At 45.3% G+C, this 25,800-nt stretch overlaps 1 protein-coding gene across 1 annotated transcript in view; it reads right to left on the bottom strand.

Moving 5' to 3' along the window:
• The window catches only part of CFAP47 (cilia and flagella associated protein 47), a 643,784-nt gene that overhangs the window by 116,987 nt on the left and 500,997 nt on the right, over positions 1–25,800 (bottom strand). Inside the window, exon 57 of the mRNA XM_054005907.1 lies at positions 18,117–18,212. Within this exon, the coding sequence (XP_053861882.1) occupies positions 18,117–18,212 (96 nt within the window). The remainder of the gene's footprint in view (positions 1–18,116; positions 18,213–25,800) is intronic.

Here is a 25,800-nt window from a genome sequence, read left to right as displayed (position 1 = left end):
CATTTTGGCTTTACGAATTACACCCATGCGGTGTGCAGCTACAGTAAGGTATGTACGTATTCCATGTGAAGAGCCCAAGACGATGATATCAGAGGGTAATTCAATCAAATCACTACGCTTACACTTCGGCTAATTTGCATCCAACAATTACACTGGTTGTCTGAAGGAGACTGAACAGATATTGGATTACTTGGCCCATCTGCCACAGTTCTTCAAAACCCATACAACCCCACAACCAGCACCAACACTAACCCCAAACACACACAGCCCCTGACTGTAGCATACTTCCTCATTTTCACCCACACCAATCAGCATTAATCTTCCAGGATTGCCATTCTGTATGTGACTCTGAAGTCTACAATGTCTCTCACTCAGTGTGAAGCAATTGAAACAGCTACAAGTATGGTTGAGAGCTCTTTTTGTTTAAAATATCAGCAAGTTCAATCACTGAGCCCTATGAGAACCGGATGGAATGTTAGAGTCCAAAGGTTCTGTAGCAGTTGGAATGTGACAGTTGATCAGAGAAAGTGGGGGTAACAGGTATGGGGAGGGGGGATAACAGAGCTGGTTGTGACTCCAGCCAGGGGGCAGCTCTGTGTACAAAGTTTAGGGAACATGTACAAATAGCCACATGGCTCACTACAACGTAGAGTATGCAAACAAGAGCCCATATGCAGAAGTGACGCTGGGGGGGGGGGGGGGGGGCAGGAATGGTCACATGCCCCTCCCCAGATGCCCGGGGGGGCACATTCCAAAGGAGGTGGGGAGTTACAGCTGTGCTCAGGTACCTGCCTCAAGTCAGAAGGAGAGTATCTTGCCTGTGCTCTGCGGCTGCTTGCCCTGCCCGGGCTCAGGGGAGGGAGAAAGAGAGGGCTGCTGGGGACACTGGGAATGATTGTGGGGATCATGGGGGGAAACTGGGGGCAGCATAGGGCAGAGCTGGGAGTCTGGTGGAGTGTGGTGGCCACAGCAAGGAAACAGCCATGTGGCCTGGATGAATGGGCTTCTGTTTTTTTTTAAAAGATTGAAACAAAGAAGCACTGAGCACCTCTCTGGCTTGTAGGAAAAGAGTGGGGTAGAGTCTGTGTATGTAGTGATAGCCCAGGGGTGAATGCTTGCTCACTCCATTGTCCTCCCAGAATCCCAGGTCAGAATTAAAATACCCTTGATTTCCTCCCTCACATGCTGAATCCCTTAGGATTAATTATGGTAGGACCACAATTCCCAGGGATTTTCTGTTCATGCCATTGTGTCTGCAGACAAGTGAACTTCACCTTGCTAAGGCCCCTACTATTGGGGTTGACAAGAGCAGCTCAAGGCCATGGGCCAGTTGAGTTCTCTGGGCTGGGGTGTAACTGCTTGAGCTCTCTAGTTGGATGCTCAAGTGGTTTGAACTGGGACTTTCTAACATGCCCAGTGCCCCTTCCTTGTTTCCTTGCCCCTCTTCTGAATGGGCAGGTCTAAACTGTGAGAATAGGCAGTGTTTAAAAAACGTATTTGCTAACATGCTTGAACTATCATGTTTTTCAATACAATCTATTTCCTAGTCTAGACAGGATGGGTCAATGTCATATCCCCACATTCCATTCTTCCCTCAGATATAGGCTTTAAAGAGGGAAATTGCTCTATTGTATAGTAAGCAGGGCTGTGAGTGTGTTTTCCAGAAATGTGTTTTTTGGTTTTCATAATTCACCCTCTCTCATAGCCTTGAGCAGGGCCGGCTTTAGCAAGAGCGGGGTCCGATTCCTGGGGGCGTGGCTTTCCACAAGCTCCGCCCCCAGGAATCGGGCTGCGCTCCGGCCGGAGCTTCAGCTGGGGTCGTGGGGCTTGGATCTGGCCTGGAGCCGCTCAGCTGAGCTGAGCCGAACCCAAGCTGGACCAGACCCGAGCCGAGCCAGGGGGCCGGACACAGGCCGGACCTGAGCCGGTCCGGGGGGGCCGAGCTGGGGGGCCGGGCCCGAGCCGAGCCAAGCCGCGGGGGCTGGGCCCGAGCTGAGCCGCGGGGGCCGGGCCGGGCCCAAGCTGAGCCGCGGGGGCCGGGCCCGGCCCGAGCCGAGTTGCGGGGGCCGGGCCCGGCCCGAGCCGAGTTGCGGGGGCCGGGCCCGGCCCGAGCCGAGGGAGCCGGGACGGAGCCGAGCCAAGCGGGCCGGGCCGGCGCGCTTGGCCAGAACTGGGGCCGGAGCTGCTGGGACCGGAGGTGCTCGGCCGCGGCCGGACTGGGCCACGCCTCCCCGGAGTGCTTCTCACGTCCCCCTCCCACACCCCTGACTCAGCTTACCAGGTGCTGCCTGCCCGCCCCTGCTTCTTTGCAGACTTCCTGCGAACCTCTGATTCGCGGGAAGCAGGGGCGGGGGAGGAGCAGGGGGCGGAGCGTGCAGGGGAGGGGAGGAGGGGGAAGTGAGCTGGGGGCGGGGTGGAGAGCTGTGGCGCGGGGCCCAATTCAGCCAAATCTGCTGAATCGGCCTAAAGCCGGCCCTGGCCTTGAGACAGAAGCAGTTGCGGACTGTAGGTCTCCTCTGAGAGCCACAAACCCCCTCTCCTGTTTTGCTGGGAGTGTGATTTGTATCTAATGCTGGAAGAGCTGTACAGCATGTTTAGCTGATGGCCTCCTTTCATGCTTGCCCTTAGCAGCACATTCTGGGGTGGCACCTCATTTTATATGTAAAGTCTTTTGATTGAAGAAGTTTGGACAGGTCAGGTGGTTTGTTTGCATTAGCACTCTGGTTTCTGTAGATCTACAGCATATGCACCCTATTTCCATAGTGGCATTTTGGTGGTCTTGCTATGTAACAAGAGAGCCACTTCCAGCTCACATTGGAAATACAGAAAGTAGCATTGATGGCAATGTTTTCACTGTAAAGAGTTTGCCAAGAAAGGATAAGGACAAAGTGTTGTAAGCTGCTCTCTCCTACCAGGTGCAAAGTACACAACAGGTGTGCACCAATCCTGAGGGTCACCTTACTGCACCCATCCCTGCAGTGGCTGAGTGTTACATGGATACATACTTCAATATTATTTCTATTACAATACATTAATACCTATAGGAGCTTATAAATTACAAGCTCTAAAAATACTGTATACAGAGTGAGGTGTTAGAAAGTATGCTGTATTATATACGGTGGTGGGTTGGAAGGTATGGCATATTGTGTACAGTGGGGTATTGAAAGATATGGCATATTGTTGCACTTTGAAAGCTAGGGGTATAATTAATTTGTTGTAATTCCACTCACTCCAGATAAATTACACCAGGGGTAAAATTGGCCTACTAGATTTAATTATTTTTCTGTACTACTGCAAAAATATCTTATGGCTTGCATTGTTCCAGAAATCCTCAGCAAACATACAGTTAGTTATTGTTTGTTCCCTGCACTTTAGTGTAACAAAAACTAATGAAAAAAGGAATTTAAGGCTTAAGCCATAAAGCAAGCAGGTCAAATGTATAATTGAAGTGACTAAGATGATCACACCATTATCTGTCCCTCGTATTACAGACCTAAGGGACAGCTCTCTGCTTATGCAGCACAGAGTGAACTTGAAACAGCCAAGGGACTCTCCCCAGTGGCAGTGATGGTTCTGCTGCCTTCTGCATCTGCCATCTACTGTGCTGGAACCCACTGTGTGGCATAAGGGAAAGCAAAGGCTTCTCGGAGGCAAGGAGGAGGCAGAGCATTTGAAGGAAGAGGAGGAGGCAGAGCTAGGGTTTGATATACCCGGTTCTCAACTGGCTTAAGGTCCTTGGGGGATCTTTCCACTTGGGCACAGTGGAGAATTAAGCCCAAATCTCTGAAATAGACCAGAGTACTGGATCATTGAAATAAGCGTCTTGGCCTGGTATCCCCATTTATATGGCAGTTGTTACAGGAAAACGGTCTCTTACATTTTTAGCCCATGGCTGGTCTTTTTAAATAAGTTATGCAGAAGTAAAGATGGATCAGCGGTCTCTTTGGTTTGATGGGAATATAGCAGGTCCAGGACATAAAATTCTCATTCACTTTAGCAGGGTTCAAAACCAGCTAGATAGCAAATATGACACATTTTTGTGCACTGTCTGAGCAAGACCTTGATAATTTGCTTCTAAGTCCCCATTCTATTGTCCAATTTTCTGGGCGCTCTCCCCAGACAAACTCTGCCTAGCAGTGTACTTCACTGCGACGAGACAGTGCATTTCTCTTGGCAGCAGGGCCAGCTCCAGGCACCAGGCAACCAAGCACGTGCTTGGGGCGGCACCTAGTAAGGGGTGGCCAATCTTGGGGTGGCGGGGGGCAGCGCAGTGCAGCGCTCGGCGGAGGATGTTTGGCGGCGCGGCACTCCGTGGGGAGGGGTTCGACAGCGTGGCGCTCGGCAGGGGGTGTTTGGCAGTGCTCCGTGTGGGGTGGGGGTTTCGGCAGCGCGACGCTCCACGGGAGGTGTTTGGCAGCGCGCCAGGGGGTGTTCAGCGGCGCGGCGCTCAGCAGGGGGTGTTTGGCAGTGCTCCGCGCGGGGGGGCCTTCAGCAGTGCGGCGCTCCGCAGGGGGCGGAGGTGTTCGGCGGCGCAGCGCTCCACGGGGGGCAGGGGTGTTCAGCAGCACGGTGCTCAGCGGGGGGCAGGGGGTATTTGGCAGTGCGGCGGGGGGGGGCGGGGGCTGTTCGGCGGCACGGCGCTCGGCGGGGGTTTCGGCGATGCGGTGCTCCGCTGGGGGTGGGGGTGTTCGGCAGCGCGGCGCTCGGCGGGGTTTCAGAGGCGCGGCACTCCACGGGGGGCGGGGGTGTTCGGCAGCGCGGCGCTTGGCGGGGGGTGTTTGGCGGCGCTCCGCGCAGGGGGGTTCAGCAGCACAGTGCAGGGGGTGTTCGGCAGCGCGGCAGGAGCTGTTCGGCGGCCCGGCGCTCAGTGGGAGGTGTTCGGCAACGCGGCGCTCGGTGGGGAGTGTTCGGCAATGCGGCGCTCAGCGGGGGGTGTTCGGCAGCGTGGTGCTCGGCGGGGGGGTGTTTTGGCGGGGCGGGGTGGCGCCGGGGGTGCGTGTGTGTGTGTTACGGCGGAGCGGCGCTTTTTTTTGCTGCTTGGGGTGGCAAAAAAGTTAGAGCCGGCCCTGCTTGGCAGCCATCTTCCATTGAATTTCTCTAAACCACAAAGTGCAGATAGAACGACCGTATCTCTGAGCAGCTGCAGGAATTTTTCTGGGAAATGCAAACTTGTTGGAGGGCTAAGCTGCTGCTATTATTCACACCTTTTACCCCAATGGCAATGCTTCCATTCCATGCTGTGTAATGGTCTGCTTGCATCTTTGCCACTAGAATCAGGAAAATTCCTTGACCCTACCTATGAAATTAATATGCATCTAGTGTGCTAATATAAATTATTTGTTATCTTAGTGCTTGGGAATGTGAACGAGGGATAGGACTTCACTCCAAACAGTGTTTTTTATTAAAATAAAGATGAATTATTTTTCTATCTAAACCTCACTTGGTTGGGCTGTAATTATAAAGCTGTTGGCGTTGTGTTGGGGTTATATTTATTCACAAGACTGATTCTGGTACTTTATTCTAAGGTAACAGTGAGCACACCAAAGAAGTAAATGACAGGGGATGCGTGGAGTGGGAGGGGGCTGGCCCCAGGCCTCTGTGGGAGGGGGGGCTGGCTTGAGAGGCAGGGGGGAACCACCCCCCAGCACTCACCGGCGGCACAGCTGGGACCGGGTCCCTGCACTTACCACTGCCGGTGAATGCAGGCCTGGCCCTGCTGCAGTCCTCAGGGGTGGGGCTGTGGCAGAGCAGGGGTGGGAAGAGGTGGGGGCAGGGGGAGAGCAGGGGTGGGAACAGGCAGGACTGGGGTGGGAGGCCTGGGGAAGAGGCAGAGCAGGGGCTGGCGCAGCACGTAGTTGCGCAGGGCACCAGGAAATTTGGTGCTCCAAGTTTCCTGGTGCCCTACGCAGCTGCATACTTTGCGTATGGGTAAGGACGGCTCTGGCTGTCAGCTACTAGTGTTAAAAAGAATATGCAATCATGTAATTAAAGACAATATCATAATGCATATTCACAGGGATGGCCAAATTAAAATTGCATGGGCATCTTTAAATCTACCATTTTCTATACTTCTGAGTGCTCCACTTAGCAACCTAAATAATGTTCTTTTAATATAGTTGGGGTTTTGTGCGTGTCTGTGTAATATTATGTAATAACATTTTGAATTGTTTCCCCACTCTTATTCCTGAAAATATGGTCTTGACAAAGGGTAAATTGTTAACAAGTAGTTCAAAATGATGGTATATCAGAAAGTAATATAGAAAACAGATCTACGTTCAATACATGACCCTGTTCAAGTTAAAAGTTTTTGCAATAAAGCTATTTATGCCTCCAGATTAGCCTGTGATAATTGCATACATGAACTAAAAGTAAAGCCAAAGATCTCTATGATATGGGAAAAAGAAATCCCAGGTTAGCTCTACAACTACTACTCAGGTCCTTCACTAACACAGAAATTCACATAGGAGCACCATATCAGTGGGCAAGGAGTGGCATCTATGTGAACAAAAGCATCGCGAAGAACTCTAATTACTGTAAGGCTAGGTCTACACTACGGGGGGGCGGGAAAGGGGTCGACCCAAGATACGCAACTTCAGCTATGTGAATAGCGTAGCTGAAGTTGCGTATTTTAGGTTGACTTACCTGGCTGTGAGGACGGCGGTGAGTCGACCACTGACGCTCCGCCATCGACTCCGCTTCCGCCTCTTGCTGCGGTGGATTTCCGGAGTCGAGGGTAGAGCGATCAGGGATCAATTTTATCGCGTCTTCACTAGACGTGATAAGTCGATCCCCAATAGATCGATTGCTACCCAACGATCTGGCGGGTAGTGAAGACGTGCCCTTAGGTAAGTAACCGCTCTTTCTTCTTCAAGCATTTGTCCACACAGGTCCTACTGTAGGTGAGTGACTAGCAGCTACCCCTCAAGGAGGTGGGTGATTGAGTTCCTACCTAATTAATGACTGCAGAACACTATTACTGTAGAAGAAAAAGGGACTCTTCTTCTGGAAACAAGGCCTTTTCCTAGAAAACTCAAGAACTCTTCGTTGGTACTGATATAAGGAAGATGGAGGCCCCTGTCTGGAAAATTATTTGTATCAGTTTGGGTTCCTCTTTTGTGACGGTGTATAGAGACCCAGAGGCTGAAGCATCACTGACAGGTCTTCAGAGACTAAGGCACTTTATCAGTTCTGGAATTTCATATGTCATGGCCTTCAAAAGGCAGGTCTTCAATAGTTTCCTGAACCTCTTTTGGGATACCTGATGACTGCAACCATGATGTTCGTCTCGTAATCATCACAGTGGGCATAGACCTGGCTGCTGTGTGAGAGGCAACCAATGAGAATTGCAGAGCTATCTTCACCACTAACTGGTCTTTTGAAGCCACCGCTCTCAGTCAGTCTCTTATCTGTTAAGGAAGTCTCTCAGGGTATGTCTACACTGAAAGTAGATATCCGCAGCTGGACCATGACAGCTGACTTGGGTTCATGGATCTTGGGCTCAGGGGCTATTGAAATGCGGTGTAGACTTTGGGCTCAGGCTGCAGCCCAAGCTCTGGGACCTTCCCATCTAGGATCCTAGAGCCTAGGCTTCAGCCTGAGTCTGAATGTCTACACCACAATTAAATAGCCCCTTAGACTAAACCCCACGATCCTGAATTGGGGTTTTAATTACAGTGTAAACATACCTTCAGACAGTTGTAAAACCTTGTCCCATAGCATAAATACTTGAGACATCACAGACAGAATAGTGTGGCATTTGAAATAGCCTTCAATAGGGCTCAAATACCCTGCTGGGCTTCTTTGGCTTGGCTCCGTTTTGACTGGGAGAAAAAATGGTTACACACTCTGAAGAATTGCCCACTTGTGGGGCAAAAATTAAATGGCACTCACTCACATAGATTGTGTAGATCTTCAAAATATGATTCCTGTTCTCTTTTCTTATAGAATTTGATCAGCATTAAAATAGTTAACAATGTGGATATTTAAATCATCATCACTAGACATCTGAGTTAACACCTTACTGAGATAAGCAGAGGCATTTCAAACCTCAGTGCTATTTCTTAGCACTAAGAGGTCTTAGGTAAACATCACTGCATCAGTTACACTCAGTTCATATTTTGAAGCTTTTTTCACACCTTTAAGGGATATAGATGTTGGGTGAGCTTCTGTATTGCGCCACAGAGGGAAGGATGACTGTAGTGGTGTGGGAAGGGAGGGACACAGAAGCCCATTTGTGGTTCACTACTTTGTCAGAAACTCTTGTCAGGAGTGACATATTCATTACACCTTACACATTGGTGTCACGATATTTATTTAAAAGGTGATATAATATATCATTTTAAATCTAACACCATACTGGTCATTAATGTCACTGTAAAATATTTGTAACACCTCGGTAGATGAAAATTATAGCTACTCTCTGATATTATGTCCTGGAGACTGAAGACAGACAAAGGTGACAAAACAGGTTTTTTTCTATATAAAGGGGAGAGAGGAAAGAAAATATGGAGGCAGATGACCTGCCCAGGAAATAGGGTTCTGACCTCCTGCCTCCAGGTCAGCTAGCAGCTAACCTTCCTGCAGCTTTGTAAGGGGGGAGGGCAGTGTGACCCTAAGTGCATCCCAATGCCAGAGGGCAAGGGGTTCATTCGTATCAGGTATGAGTTTCATCTGGCCTGACCAATTCAGTGTACTCGCTATGGTTAAAATCTGTATATAAAAGGTATGTAAGATATTGGAAAACTAACACTCTGATCATTAATGTTCTTGTATGATATATGCACAGGGTGTGTACAAAATATTATGAATATGTGCTAGAATTATATTCTTAAAATGTGTTTGGCAAATAATGCATAAGCACAGTCTGCCTCGAAGGATTGTATATTTGAGCCCCATCTTCAGGCACAGACAATGAAGGTCTATTTTTACATATTAGGTAAAGAAACATTATCAAGCCAACAAGTGGGGGAGGAGACAGCCTGGCATGTGTCCCAGCAGGTGAAAAAAGCTTTTATTTATCGAAGCTTTTACTTTCCACAGAATATGTTGCAAAAGTTTACTCATCTATACAAACAAGAGGGGCTGAACCTCAAGTGATAAGCAATTGAATCAATTGACTGTATGTCAATATTACTGTATTACAAAAGTGTATAGAGTGAAGTCTTTTCAGAAAGCTAATGCCACACTGATGATTAACATTTATGTATTAACACAATATGAGGAAATATGGATACTTCATGATACCATGCTTTAAAGTCTGGCCAAACAGGGAGAAACCGGTTTCCTCCTAGACAGGAGAGAAGGCAGGTATTTATTTACCTGTCTCATGTAAGTTAAGCATTATGGAATCAGAAGGATGGAAGCCCCATTTATATACAGGGGGAAGGGAAGGCCACAGGAAGAGAAAAACAGGTGGAGGTCATCCTGCCTCTTGAAACAAAGTAGTTGAACTTCTGAAGATATAAGCAGAGACAGAAGCCATCTGTGGCCTCCATCACTAGATGGACACAAGGGAACAGAACTTTTACAAGCTGAGAAAGATGGGTCCTTCTACCAAGGGAGGAGCTGAAGTCTCTGGAAAATGAATATAGATGAGAAACCCACTTACACAATGATTTTTCACCCAGGCAGATAAGAGAATCCCAGCATTTTGTACTTTGGTGGAAGGTCTTGACCAAGGGAAAATCAGACATAAAAGAAAAATGACTGGTGAAAGAAACCATCTTGAACAAAGCCTATACCTTGCTAGATTTATTTTAGACCTTTTACATGTGTGTTTTCATTTTATTTGCTTGTAACCATTTCTAACTTTTTATTTTTTTACTTGGCATCACTTCACATATGGCCTCTTGATATTTTTTTTATTTTTACTATAAACCAAATCAGAGCCTTGTTTGCAGGGAAGGGTAGATTTACCCAGTTAAATTAATAAGCTCTAATGTACTTTTGTCTCTTTACAGGAACAAACAGATCTTAATATTTCTCTGAACTATCCTGAAGAGGGCTAGATATGGCAGAACACGTGTTTTTGGAAAAATCTGGGACTTGGAATGTGTTGGGGTCACCTTGCTGGTTGTTACCGAGGCTGGTGGAAGCCAGCGTGGGGCTGTAGACAGGTTGCTGGGCCAGAGGTGCTGATCCAGGGCTGTCTAGCACACAGACACTCAGGGTGTGACCTGCATGCTGTAATACTGACTATGAGCATCCTAGGCAGAGAGCTCCAGTAGCAAAGCATTGTAAAGCCCCCAGGGTTACAGGGTAAGAGGTGACATAACCCCTCTCTGGTCTGGCTTTCACCCCAGACCCTGTGACAAATGGCTTTAAGCTACATTTGTGCCCTTCTTATCCTGGGCTGCTCCAAGGTCAGTAGAGGCCCCCAGCATATCTTTAGGCTTGGCGGCCTGTCTAATTTACAGAGCCTTGTGGGCTGCACTGAGGCCATAGCACTGCACGGAACCTCCTCAGCACTGCATGCTCTGGCTCTGCTCCCTCATGTCAAGGCTTGTGAAGAGGTCCTCAGAGGACAGTGTTATGGCTGTCCCCTGCAATGCCTGCGCTAGGGGAGTCCTCTCCTAGCTGGGATAAGGGCTTTTAGGGATGCTTTATACCACTCAGGCCCCTTTACCTAGTGTAAAAGGTCTGGATCAGGGGAGAAGATCTCACCCTTTACTAAAAAAAAAATAATCAAAGCTTAAATTCTGGAACACAAAGTGGCAGCATGAGTGGAGGTCAGAGTACGCTATAGTCTTGTATGCCATTTAAGGCTCAACGTGATACGATTAGGAGACCTTCTGGGGGCCCATTTAAGACAAACCTTAAAGTTTTTCTAGTTTAATTCAATATTTGAGCCACTCTATTGTTCAAAAATGTTTGTTTTGGGCAAGAATCTTTAAATTAGTTACTATACGCTTACCGTATAGAGATTTGACCTTTGCTTAACTTTTGTGCTTGTATTTGCTACAGCATTCTTAATCTCATTGTAATAGGTTACACTGTCTTTGTCTATAAAAACATCAATAAAATGTTTTATTTAAAAAAAAGTTTTAGAACAACTCAATGCAAAAAAAAATCAACATTAATTCAAAACAATAGTTGAGAAATCAAGCCCTCAGAAGTCATTTAGTGCAACGTTAAAGTTGAAAGCTCAATTTCAATACTGCCTCTGGTGCCTATGCCTAAAAATATGGTGTGTGTGTCTCTCTCCCCTCCCAATTAGTGATATAATCACATATAAGATTCAATGAACAGCTACTGCTCACCTAAAACCAGAAAATAAACCAGAAATTAAATAAAAATCTAACATATAGCCACACTGAAAACAAGGGCTGGATCTTATTGTGGCCCTCCAGCTTCAAAGTCTTGCAAAGATGTTTCACCTTCTTTTCTATTTTTGTAATGCTGGGGGTAATTTTCAAATATAGCTAAGTGACTTTGGTGCTTAAGTACAATTTTGAAAAGAGAAAATTGACTTTCAATAAGACTTAGCAGCCTAGATACATAAGTCATATTTGAAAATGGGATTTTGGTTTCAAAGTTATTGGGGTGCTTCTGAAAATTTTACCTTTGGACTCCGTAAATAAAGTTTGTCTTTGTATTTCCCCCTAAATCATGGAGACTGTTATTTTAAACAGCTATAGTAAAATATTAAAGTAGATGGAAGTGTCCAATATGGCTCCCTGCAAACTGTTCTACTCAAAACTTAATGAGGGCTCCAGACATAAAACTTTTATGCCTGGAGTATTTAAAATACATAAAATGAGGCTCCATGAAAATGGAAAGAAATGCAACAATGTAGATATAGCTTTGGAGACTACATGTAAATTCTATTCCAATTGTCTTTCCATCTAAAAATATTTTATAAAAAATTGATTTTTTGATATTGGGGATATTTTCTGGATTTTTTGGCTATATCCAAAGAATGAGTGTGCAGATAATTTGCCATGGCAAATTTTGGTCTAGATATAGAGCTCTGATTCATTATAGGGCAAAACCGCCCTATTTCAACTGAGTTTTGGTGATTAACATATCACTAAATAAGGAACAGGGTATTTCTACCTATGCAAGGACATGCTCCAAGTTAGTCTGTCCAACCACAGCAGTTATTAAATGGATCATCATCAGCAGGTTATTCTAATTTACGATTAATGGTCTTTTCAGTTTCTAGCCCTATTGAAATCAGGAAATCTAATTTATATACAGGGGGAAGGGATGGCCACCCATCAGAGCCAAAACATACTGAAATAACTGAATATTTGGTTTCTCTGTTAGAAACTAGAAAAAGGAGACTAAGTTATGTGAAATAATAGCCTCCTCCGAGGAGTATTTGTATAGTTTAATTGCTCTGAAGTACTGTACCTGGGGTGGTTAGTAAGAAATCATGAGACAGTGATGAAACCTACTGCATGGCCTAACTTAAATCTGTGAGGCAATTATATCTATTTCCCATGATAAATTCACATGAGAAGTTTTATATGGATTTGCATGGATGAATGCTCTCAGCATATAAAACAGCACATTTTCCTAATAAAGTCAGTGTAAAGTTCTGTTCTCAGAATTGAAGGGCCTGACTTTTAAAGGCGCCTCAACCAATGCTTCTTGTTTGTGCTTGCAGTTTTGGATGTGTAAATGATGTCTCTGATTTGCAAACAGATATATAGATGTCTATATTATATAATCTGTGTGTACAAAGTTAAAGGCACAGAAAGGGGAAGAGGGGTCAATTTTCAAAATCTGTCCTAACTGATTGAATTCTGGAGATTTTAAGATATATCTGTAAAAAACAAAAAGGTTAAACCTAGAGTCAAAGAGAACGAGGAGGAAAAGAGCAAGCTACAAGTCAAAGAAAAGAAGAAAATCAAGATCCAGAGAAGAAAGGAGCATGGTGTGGGCTCTGCTTTAAAGCCCACTGAAGTCAATTGGAGGTTTTCCATTGAATTGATTTCATTAGCCACTGCATCGGAGTCTATATTATTAAGTGAGCCAAGTGAATATGAGACAATAAAACTTTTTACCTCTGCCCTCTACATACTGCATGTCCACACATCATCTGTCCCTAAGTGCAAAGGGGAAGGAAGATAGAGCCTCCTCATAGAAAAAATGACTCCTACCCAGAAGCAAGGCTTCCATCTCCCGTAGTTGTGAACGAGGCAAGCAGCACAACATGCATCCACTCACCAATATTCTGTTTACCACCTACCTATTGGCAGACACCAAGCTAGCAGGATTCTCAGAGCAAAAAGATGTACAGCTGTGCATCGTCAATACATGTATAAAACAACAGACTGGATAGTGGGCAGTATGATTGACTTAGGGTTACCATATCTCATAAATAAAAAAAGAGGACCCTCCACGGGCCCCGGCCCTGCCCCAACTCCGCCCCATCCCCACCCTAACTCCGCCCCTCCTCCCTCCCACTCCCAGCCAGGGGGAAAGGGCTGCCCCAGCGCTACCGGCTTCAGGGTTTGCCGGGCAGCCCCCAGACCCTGCGCCCCCAGCCGGCGCTTTCCCAGCGCAGCTGGAGCCCGGGAGGGGAAGCGCCCAGCCGGGGGCGCAGGGTCTGGAGGCTGCCAGGCAAACCGTGAAGCTGGTAGCGCTCGGGCTTTGGGCAGCCCCTATGCCTCCGGACCCTGCGCCCCCAGCCGGGCACTTCCCCTCCCGGGCTCCGGTGGCACAGAGTCCGGAGGCACGGGGGCTGCCCGAAGCCCGTAGCGCTCGGGCAGCCCGGCTCTTAAACAGAGCCGAGCTGCCCGAGCGCTACCGGTTTCGGGCAGCCCCTATGCCTCCGGGCCCTGCGCCCCCAGCCGGGCACTTCCCCTCCCGGGCTCCGGCGGCGCAGGGTCCAGAGGCACGGGGGCTGCCCGAAGCCGGTAGCGCTCAGGCAGCCTGGCTCTTAAACAGAGCCGAAGAGTCAGGGAGGAGCAGAGCCGCCATTTTCCCGGACATGTTCGGCTTTTTGGCAATTCCCCCCAGACGGGGGTTTGACTGCCGAAAAGCCGGACATGTCTGGGAAAAAGAGCACGTATGGTAACCCTAATTGACTAGGATTGGTTTTCTGCTTTAGTATTTCCTTAAACCGATTGCTTGGTCAAGTTTACTACATACTTTATGGATAAGATTAAACTGGACAGTTCCACATGGTGTCTATAGTAAAGAACAAAAAACATCCCATGGCATCAGTCACAGCTTTTCTGTACGTCTGCATAAAATCTTTGCATAGGAAATTATCAGACTCTGCGTGAGTCCTCACCACCTTCTCTGTGATCTACTCCCTTGCTGCTGCATCTCCAGAAATGTTATTGAAACATGGAGACACAAGGTGGGTGATATAACATCTTTTATTGGACCAACTTATATAAAAGATATTACTTCATCCATCTTGTCTCTCTAATATCCAGGGCCCAACATGGCTACAACAACACTGGATTGAACCAGAGATTAATGGAATGCTAAACTGTATTATACTATTCAGCCACTAGGTGGCACTGTATGGAAAAGACCTTATTTAAAGATAACTTTAGTCACACCTGGGAGAGCATTAAAGGATTTTAGGATGAACACATCTGGTGTGTATAAACAAGCTCTGTAGCCAGTCCATACCTGGTACAGAAGTATATGACAGAGACCTCCAAACAGAGGAAAATAAATAAATAAAGAGACCATCAACTTGCAACCTCCTTCCCAATAGCTGTTAGCTAGAAGGGGAAGCAAAATACTTGTCAAGAAATACCCCAATCTGTGACAAAATTTGGAGGAAACTGAGTGGTTAATCTCACATTTCCTTTTTCCATAGGACCGCCTATGGCTATTTCCAGGGGAAGTTGATACAGGCTTTAGTTTGTATTTCTCCAAAGGCTAATTTGTTTGGTTTAAATCCATATAGAGCAGGGGAGGGCAAACTATGGCCAGCAGGCTGGATCCAGCCCATCAAGGCTTTCAATGTGGCTCACAGGATTGCCAGCCTCTGGTGCAGTGGGGGCTAAGGCAGGCTCTCTGCCTGCCCTGGCCCCACACCGCTCCTGGAAGCCACCGGCACGATGTCCCTGCGGCCCCTGGAGGCGGGGTGGGAGTCAGAGGGCTCCGTGCGCTGCCCTCGCCTGCAGGCATCATCCCCCCACAGTGCCCAGTGGCTGGGAACGGGGAACCGCGGCCAATAGGAGCTTCGGGGGTGGTACTCACAGGCGAGGGCAGCGCGTGGTGGAGCTGCCTGCCCCACCCCAGTCCCAGGAGCCACTGCTGGACATGCTCACCACTTCCAGGAGCGGCGCAGGGTCGGGGTAGGCAGGGAGCTTGCCTTAGCCCCACTGTGCGCTGCTGCCACCCCGGAGCTGCTCGAGGTAAGTGGTGCCGGGCCAGAGCCCACACCCCAAACCCCTCCTCCCTGCCCTGAGACCCCTAACTCCTTGCCTTGAGCCCCCTGCTGCACCCCTCCTGCACCTCAAACCCCGGCCCTGAGCTCCCTGCCGCAACCCTGCACCCCCTATCCTGAGCCTCCTCCTGCATCCCGCACCTCTCCTACCCCCTAATCTCTTGCCCCAGTCCTACATTCATGGCCCTGCATACAATTTCCCCACCCAGATGGGGACCTTGGGCCAAAAAGTTTGCCCACCCCGATATAGAGTATTTATGTGAATGTGTATGGTTATATATTGATAGAGATAGACACACACACACATATACAACTGTATGAAACACCACCTAGAGCAAAGGTTTAAGATTCATAATCTAATAAAATGCCTTGTACAACTTGAAATTGAAAAGCATAATTTACAACATGACCTACACAAAGATCCTGTTTTGAAAAAAAGCATTTAAATGGCTTTAATAAATACAGAAATCTTTCCATCATTTCTGGGATGAGGAATAGATGATTGTTTTTTATATTAATATTGGAGCAAAAGATGACAGTATCATGTTATGAAAGACCTGGAATTATTACTGAAATCCCCTAAATTATGAATTCATCCTGAACTAACCACAAGATTGCTCTGTATTGCTGTATAACTTCAGGAAACAAGTTGCTATTAATGTACAACTTGTCTATAAATGTTTGTAAAATTTACAATAGTAAAGGTAATAAATTACTTTCAGATCCTATATCAGTTAGATGGCATAAGTATAAATTAAAACATTGCACATAAAGACTAAAAAGTAAATATTTCAGTTATTTCCTGGCAAGTCTTAAATTCTGGCTTCCAGATTTCTCTGAAATAGTTGAAAATATCAAACACTGTAGGAAAATATAGAAAACAATAGCTTTCAATGGACAAAGTGCCTTGGGAAAAAAGAAGGGATGAAGGAAGATACATGCTTAAATACAACTGAATGATTGTAAAAGCTATTTCTTGCTTTCTTTACTGTTACATGAACTAAAATAAGGGGAACTTTCAATTGTTAAATTATTTTACTTCCAGAAATTCTTTTCTCCTGCTTTCTCCTTAACTGATCCCTTTAAACTGATAATTTATCAAAAACAAGGCCAGTCTTAAGGGAAAATAGGACCCTGGGCAAACTTGTATTTTGGCACCCCTGACCTCCATGGGCATGGTGCCGCCCACCATTGCCCCTGGCCCCCACGGGTGCCCCCCATTTGCCCCATGAGCTCCACACCTCCCATTTGCTCCAACCCCTACACTGTGCCTCCTTCGCCCCAAACCCTGCACTCCCCCTCCTGCGCCCATTTGGGTTAAACTGATCTTGATGTAGAGCAGCTGTCATTGCTGCTCCCTCCCTCCCTTGAATTCTGCTCCTCTGCACACCCCTAGAGAACTGTGGGGGCGGGCGGGGGGAGGGGGAAGGAGTGATGTCAGGGCTGCCTGCATCCAGGTGACTTTCCCCACCTGGGCTGCATAAAGGGGAGGATAGGAGAGCAGCAGCCCTGGTGGGGAAAGTCGCCTGCATGAACAGAGAACTTACTGTTGCTCCTCACTCCCCCCATCACAGCCCCTAGGGAGAAGTGGAGGAACGTTGGGGGGGGGGGCAGGGGCAGCAGTATGTGTGCATCACCGCTCCCCCTTCCCTTTTTCCTCTGACAGGAGGAAGCAGGGAGAAATCTGGGTGCCCCCCAATGTGGCGCTCTTCTGCCAGCCAGGAAAAGCTTCTGACTACACCAGCAGTGTGCACCTCTGCGCTGCCACATGGTGCCCACTTGACCATGGCACGCTTGGGCAATCACGTGGGTGGCCCACCCCTAAGGCCGGCCCTGTCTAAAAAGGGCCTTTTTCATTGAAATTTCTTCTTCCCCCTTACGCTGTATTAGGGAAACCATGTGTTGTTGCAAGAGAAATACATTAAACTAATAACTTTTCATGTACATGAAGAAGAAACTGCTTTTCAGATATACAGATCTGTATTTATTCCACACACGTATTATGTTACTAATTTGGGAATCTAAACAGGTTGTTTGGGGTCAGTTTTTGTTTCTTTTGTTTTTCATTTTTTTTTTAAATCCCTTCAGTTTACATTTTAATAGGAGATCTACCAGCTAGATGCTTTTTCCACCTACTAGCTCACATATCTTTGTATAATGCTATTACTAATCTTCACAGACGTAAAATGAACTTTGTCCATTTGGCTCAATATAAGATAGCTTGGTTTACCTTAAATGAATTTATCCTCTGCCATTAAAAGCACTTGCTTCATGTAAACAATATGACACTATTTTGCAAAGGGTCTTACACTCATTTTTTTGGTTAGTTAGCCACATTCTAGAAAAAAATGCAGTGACCTCTTGTTTCTTTTATATATATCAATAACAACATTTGTAGCCTTCCTTCCTAAAATGGGATAATCAAATGTCATGCTTCATGGTGTAATACGATTATTACAGGGTAAGGAAGGAATGTCTATTTCTACCACATACAGCACTGCACAATTGGCAAGCCCCAGTTTCGGGAATGGGTGTAATTCTTTCCTATGAAGTATAAGGTGTTGGTCACTGGCTCACTGATTTAGGACGAATTCCTTGTCCCAGTGAAGTCAAACTCAATATATCATAGTGCAAACTTCTCAAACTTTTAAAATTATGTTTATATACACAATGTAACTTCCTATATATTTCAAGGTTTATAAAAGATGACACCTTGTAGAACCACATAGCATATAAACAGGAAGCCACATACCTTGCGTCTGCTTCAGTGGAAGATAGAAAGCAAACTCCTTACTGCTGGAGCGATGCAGGACAGATGCACTGAGAGGACATATGGTCTGTTCCTGATCTAATGGGGAAAAAAGGGAGAAAATAATTCTTTCACTTCAACGTCACATTCAAGGAGTGAAATTCACTGGAATTTGAAATGTGATCAAATGAGTTCTCTAATGAAAGAGCTTCACAAATTAATGTGCTTCAAAGTGTACTTTGAAACAGGAGGTGACATTTTTGAAGGGTCTCCCAGTGTTTTAATCACTTTCCTTAATATGCTGAATGAAATTGTAGATTTAAACAAGGAAATCCTGTTAAATATCTTTACAATAAGAGAGACGAGGTAATATTTTTTATTGGACCAACTACAGAAGTTGGTCCAATTGAAGATATTGCCTCACCCATCTTGTGTCTATAATATTCTGTGTCCAATATGGCTACAACAACGCCGCATTTACAAGAAGATACATATTACCATTTTTTTAAATCAAAGGTTAAAAGTGAAAATTTTCTCGGTTAGAAAGGTACTCAATGCACAAAAGAAATTGCCTACGATCCAAACATTAATTTACTACTCATATGACTCACAATATCACACTCCTTATTGTACGCTACCATATTCTGGATATAAATATTTGAAGACCAAGGCAAGTAGGTGGATAAAGAAACAAAACGGCTGATAGTATAAAACATGTAAGCCCTGACAACAGCAAGTGAGTTGGAGCTAGCAAAACTGCAACATGAGGAAGAGATGCCGCAGAGGTTAGATAATGAGAAGATGCTGTTGCTGTGACAACAAGAAGTAACTGGATCAATTATACAGGCTCTGATCAGTTACTAGTCCATAAAGATCCTGCATATTTAAATCATTGTTAGTATTTTCAGATGCAGTGACATATTTAAAAAATAAAATGGGGGGAGGGATAGCTCAGTGGTTTGAGCATTGGCCTGCTAAACCCAGAGTTGTGAGTTCAATCCTTGAGGGGGCCACTTGGGGATCTGGGGCAAAATCAGTACTTGGTCCTGCTAGTGAAGGCAGGGGCCTGGACTTGATGACCTTTCAAGGTCCCTTCCAGTTCTAGGAAGTATTTCTATTTTACATTTAATCCTGAAAACATTTATACCCAGGCAGGGTAACTGGACGATTTACAGGTATGTAACCAATAGAAGCAACCCACCTGACCAGGAAGGCCTGTGATGCATTTACAGGCATGGACATGGTGCACAGTCATGATCTGATTTAGGTAGCTAAATTACTGAGAGAGAGGGCATTTTGGATAAATCGACAATCATATTGTAGGTAGTGCAGCCTAATGGCTAGATCTGGACTGGGATTCAGGGGACCTGCATTCTCATCCCAGCTCTGCTACTGGCCTGCTGAGTGACCTTAGGCAAATCACGTCCCCGCTCTGTGCCTCAGTTTCCTAATGTGGATAATGATGTTTACCTCCTTTGTAATGTACTTTGGGAGCTACAGATGAAGAGTGTTATATAAGAGCTAGGTGTTATTATTGTTAAAACTATTTCTGAGGCATGCACTGAAGACTTGTAAGTCTAATCATGTGCCTGGGGTCTGAGCCTCTGCAGGAAGACATAGGATCAGCAAATCGGTACCTAGCTAACAGAGGTGATACTTAAAAGGAAGGAGCAGGAGGAGACGGGGGGGAGTTAATTCTAAGAACCTGAGCCAAATGGATTGATTGTGTTCAGTGAATGTGACATGTGTGTGGACACGGACATTGAGAATGATGAAATGACCTAACAAGGACAAGACGATGTTATACAGCCACTGTCTTAAGTTACCTTGAAGGTTACTCTGGTGTGTGATGTAGTCACTGTGGAATCAGAAGCCAAGCCTGAGTACTATTATTACTTAATTAAAAACTAAAAGCTATGTGACTTACTCTACAATCTGAATTAATTTTATTTATTTATTATATTACCATATGACCCAAAATGTGCTAGGCACTGTGCAAACACAGAGGAAGAAGCAGTTCCCACCTCAAAGAGCTAAGTTTGCAGAGACAGAAAATAGAGAAAGGATGGGGGACAGGGAACATGATACAAGCAAAGAGATCTGGGGTGGGGGGACAGGAATACATTTTATTAGCTACTGAATTTTTCTTGTTTTTTTAAGTGTAAATATACTGATTTGTGGACAATACTATATTACTGAGTTTTCAAAACCAACTCTAAGTACTCAGATAAAGGAGGGAGAGAGAAACTGACAGCCATTTAGAAAGAGATCCAAGAAAAACGGACATGAAGGAAGGTCACAGCAGTGTCTGGCAAAGAAGTCCAATTTCACTAATTTAAATAAGACTAAGGTCTGGTCTATACTACCCGCCTGAATCGGCGGGTAGAAATCGACCTCTCGGGGATCGATTTATCGCGTCCCGTTGGGACGCGACAATCGATCCCCGAATCGGCGCTCTAACTCCACCAGCGGAGGTGGTAGTAAGCGCCGCCGACGGAAAGCCGCAGAAATCGATTTTGCCGCCGTCCTCACAGCGGGGTAAGTCGGCTGCAATACGTCGAATTCAGCTACGCTATTCACGTAGCTGAATTTGCGTATCTTAAATCGACTCCCCACTGTAGTGTAGATGTACCCTAAGTGAGTGTAGTGAGGATTACTTGAGGGAAGGAGACCTAGCTTTTGAGAGTGAGTCCATGCATTTGCATGTGGATTAATTGATTTTCCAAACTTGTAGGAAAGAAACACAGAGTTTAAATCAGACAAATATATTTTACAGCACCTCTATTGTACTGAGAAGTGAGACTATTAACTACAGATATATAGACAAATGCTCTCTCTAAACAACAAAGTTAACAGGAATGTGCTTTCATTATCCAGTCTTTAAAGGACGCTGATTTCACCTCAGAACCAGAGAAAACAAAACATGCATAAAACAAAGATAGTATATCTCCAACTCTCCGGTGAAACAGGGAATTTTAAAACATCCCACTGAACTTCAGCCTATTTTACCTGATAGAGGGCCACACAGGTAAAAACTGTCTGACTGCACCTACAATGGGTGACTGTGAGGCTATTTTAAGGATACCCAAAGCAGGATGGGTGGGAAAAATTTACATGCTTTTCTTAAATACAATGTCAAGTTAATGGTATGGCAAGCCATTTTTATTACATTGACATACTGCAGCGGAAGGAGCTAACTGTTTTGTAACCTTACTCTGTAAAACTGAAGGAACCTCCTAATTGTTTCCCCAAGTCTGTAATGCACTAAATTGATTACAGCAAGTTTCTCTCATTTGAAGCCTTCTTGCTGTGAGCAGGATTTTGCAATGATCACAATAACCTTCACATAAATATTTATTCAACACTAAAGTTATTTTTCACAAAACTGTTCAACTACCTCCGGGGATATGGTTATTGTAAACTAATTACACCATGTGAAATTAAAAGCACTGGGCGATACCTCATGATGTCCTAGAAATGTGCATATCTTAACATAACCACACTTATTAGTGGTGGACATGATGGTTGCAGTTATGCCAAAAACAATGCAACTAATCTTAGCACTTTTATTTTAAATTGATTAACCACTCTCTAAGTTGATCTCAAAAAATAATGAATTTCTTTATATCTGTGATAATTTAGGCCAATGCTGGTGTACAAATATGCTGTGATATTTATTTCCAATATATTTTTACTGTAAGAAATATAATAGTGATTGATAAGTTGGAATGTGCACATTTGAGGTAGGCTGGACACGTGATAAAAATGGGAGAAAAACAACCAGCAAAGAAAGCATGTGAAAAAGAGGACACCAAGAAAAGGTGAGCAAGACCACGGTTACAATGGAGAGAGACTGTCAAGAGAAGTTTTAAGAGAAAAGGACTGGATCCCTAAGACCTGTCCCATGGACCAGAAAAGAGTGGCAAAGAATCATAGTCACCTCCACTCCCATGTAAACAGGAAAAGGAGTCAAGAGGTGAAATGAAGTGATATTTTTAATGCAAACAAACAATTCTTTACATCAGATTTCCTCTATGAGTTCAGTATTTAGTTCAGTTAAATAAATGAATAAAGGGGGCAAGTAAGTAATAAGAGAGCAGTCTGAAAACATGTCTAAAACAAGTGGCAATTTCTGCATGGAAATGAGATGATTGAGCTACTGTGTGTACAGTTCTATCTTGAAAATACTATTAGCTTTAGTAATCCACAGTATTTTAATGTCACTGTGAACAAGCCCTAGCTAAATGCCATCTCAAATATTGGTACAGGAGATCAGTTTTGCTTAAGATAAATATACAAGTAGATAATGCTAGATGCCAAAGATGAACCAATTACCAGCCTCAGATGATTATTAACTAGCACTGAGACTTGAATCTTTTGTTTGAGCACAGATCTTTAGTCATTTGGGTAGATTGCTTGTAAACACTACAGCAGAACCACAGAGTTACAAACAACTCGGGAATCGAGGTTGTTTGTAACTCTGAAATGTTTGGAACTCTGAACAAAACGTTATGATTGTTCTTTCAAAAGTTTACAACTTAATACAGCTTTAAAACTTTACTATGCAGAAGAAAAACACTGCTTTCCCTTTATTTTTTAGTAGTTTACGTTTAACATTACTGTACTGTATTTGCTTTTTTCCCCCCTCTGCTGCTGCCTGATTGTGTACTTCCAGTTCCAAATGAGGTGTGTGGTTGACTGATCAGTTTGTAACTCTTGTATTCATAACTCTGAAGTTCTACTGTAGTTAATTTTTTCTTGAAACTTGGAAATATTTTACCCATGAAGTTCAGTGGTTTCAGTATCAGAGAAGATGTTCCCAGATGTTGCTTCAAAATTTGCCACTGATGAGTTGATGCAGAGAAAAATACATAGATGCTTTGAATTACATTAAAAAATTCAGCAGCTTCACTAGAAGCTGATGCTGCATCACTGACCACCAAGTTCAATGAATGAGAACTGCATGGGACAAAAATAAAAAAGCTTGAGGTTTAACTTTCGGATCTGTGTCTGCACTCCTCTGTTCTTTCCTCTTATGTTGGCACCATTATCGTATCCCTGACCTCTCGTGTCAGCAATCGCAATTCCCATATCTTCCAAGCTTTTTAAGAAGCACATTTGTCATACCAGCTCCTATAGTATCATCAAGGTCAATAAATTCTAGAAAATGCTCTCTGACCGTCACCATTGCAGGGACATTTTCACTAGGTTCTGTTGTTGTTACAAAACACACCATTCAAGTCATTTGTTCCATACGGCTGATATCAGGTGTGCAGTCCAGAATAACAGAGTAATATCTTGCTGACTTCAGATTTGCCACAATCTTCTGTTTGACTTTTGTTGCCTTTAACTGTATGATCTCATTTTGAATTGTTTTTCCAAGGTAGTGGTGTTTGTACATTTCTTGGGTGGTGACTCTTCTTAGATGATCCTGGAGTACAGCATCAAACTCAGCCATCAGCTCCACAATTTTAAGGAAGTTTCCATTGTTTGGCACATACAGCTGATCTGAAGTGCCACGCAGTGCTAGTTTTGGGTAGCAAGCATTCTCACAATGACAATGAGACTTTTCAGAACATTTTGCCAGTAAAGAGAGACTGATGCAATCTTCTTTTGATGCTGATCATCTATGGTGGCCTTTAACCTTAGTCTCATCTCAAGCTCTTTCCACCTATGGAATGCTCTCTGGTGATTTGCTGCCTTCTCATGGCATGCCAGATTTTTAGCCAGATTTTTCCAGTCCTTTGTTCCTGTAAAACCCAATGTGGCTGGAACATTAGACTGGAAGAGTTTGCAACAAAAACAATATGCAGCATTCTGGGTTTTTGAGTACATAAGCCATGGCCTCTCCACTTTGTCACCATTGGGGATTTCATGCCAGTAATGTGTTGGATGGAAACTTCTATTTTCATTGTCTTTGGGGAACATGAAGTGTTTCACTTGCTATGGCCCATGCAGTACAAGGAAGTCCCTCAGGTTACTGCTCAAGTGGGTCCGCAGTCCTGGATCATCTAGATTTAAGGAACTAAACTCAACAGCAGCTGTTTCTTGTGCCTCCACCACACTCTTCTCTGATCTACACTTTTCTTTAGGAATGTGCATGGTTACATCCATTTGAGATGGAGATATGGATGCTGCAGTAGCTGCCAGGTCACCTGCACTCTGACTGACTGGAAGATCTGGCATCTTCTCACCACTCACATCCTCACTGGGGCCGGAAGGCTCACCGTGAACATTTGTGTCTATGTATCTCAGGAGAGCTCCTTCCTGTTTAGATAGAAAGCAAAGGAAGCTTTTCTTTCTTTTTCTGAATGCTGTCCCACAGGGGCTTTTCTTCTTTCACTCATGACTGCTGTTCTGTGCCAGCTATAGTGGCTCTCAACACTCAATTGAAGGGGACAAATAAGCAGGCTGGTAGCAGGGCCTGAGTGAGGGAAGATATCAGCGTCTTAAGGGCCTAACTGGCTCCTACTACTTCAGTTGACTGCCTGTCCTCCTCAAGTGGGTTCAGGGAAGCAGCAGGAAACAGGAAGCTCCCTGAGAAGCTGGTGTGAATCAGTCCAGGCTCATGGGTGTCCTAAAGAATTACATAAGAGGCTCCTCCTCCTCTCTCTCCCTGCAGCTCCTGCTGCTTTCTGTTATTCCCTCTCACCTTTTCTCCTGCCTGCCTGTCATGTCTCTTGTGCCCTCCCCTTCCTCCAGCATAGCACTCCATCATCTTTGTGCATTGTGATAGACCCAGGCCAGTTGGGTGAAACAAAGTAGTAGAAAGCAGATATACTGGCCACTGGATTAGCAGTTTTCTGTTCCCTGACTGACCAGAGCAGGGGCTGCTCCAGGCTAATGAGAACACCTGACTCCAATTAATCTGGAAAGAGTCAGGTGAGGCCATTGAGGTAATGTGAACACTTGACTCTAATTAAGGCCCTTTTTGATACTATAGAAGGGCTCACTCCAGTCAGACTGGAGAGAGCCAGAGGAGAGGAAGTGTGGCTGAAGGGCTGGTTAATGAAGACACCTTCAAGCCATCAGTAAGGGAGCCCTAAGTTAAGGATGAAGAAGAGACAAGCGGGAGAGCTGTGGGGAAGTGGCCCAGGGAAATGTAGTAACTCTAGCAGTGGAAGGTCAGCTGCCAACTGCTGCTGCCATTAGGATCCCTAGGCTGGAACCCAGAGTAGAGGGTGGGCCTCGGTTCCCCCCCAATCTGCCACTACAGAAACACCTCCTGGGAGGGGAAGTCAGGCCCCCGTCAGGACAGGAGGCTAAACTAGGGACAACAGAGACTGTGGGAGTTCTCTCACCAACCTCCTTGCTGGCTTATGATGAAAAGGGCTCAGTAGACTGTAACCCTGGCCCTAGAGAGAGAAGAGCTACGTGGAGGGTCGCAGTGAGCCACTGAGGCTAGCATATACTGCTTAGAAGCGCGGGACCCACGGGGACAAGGTCGGAGCTCTGCCATAGCATCTAGAGCAGAGAGAATACATATGCACCAGCAGCAGACATAATTTTCTATACTCTGGGTCCTAGTGGCACCCCCCCACAGTCTGGCAACTGAGGTGGCCACCTCAGTTCACCTCATGATAAGGCCAGCCCTGTATAGACAATTGAGGTGAAATGTTGGGCTCACTGAATTCAACACAAAATTCCCATTAACTTCAGTGGAGCCAGGATTTCACTCCTGATACAT

This window comes from Malaclemys terrapin, chromosome 1 (genome assembly GCF_027887155.1).
Source record: "Malaclemys terrapin pileata isolate rMalTer1 chromosome 1, rMalTer1.hap1, whole genome shotgun sequence".
Taxonomy (NCBI): domain Eukaryota; kingdom Metazoa; phylum Chordata; order Testudines; family Emydidae; genus Malaclemys; species Malaclemys terrapin.
Note: the sequence above shows the minus strand (reverse complement) of the source record. Positions and strands in the feature narration are given on the sequence as shown.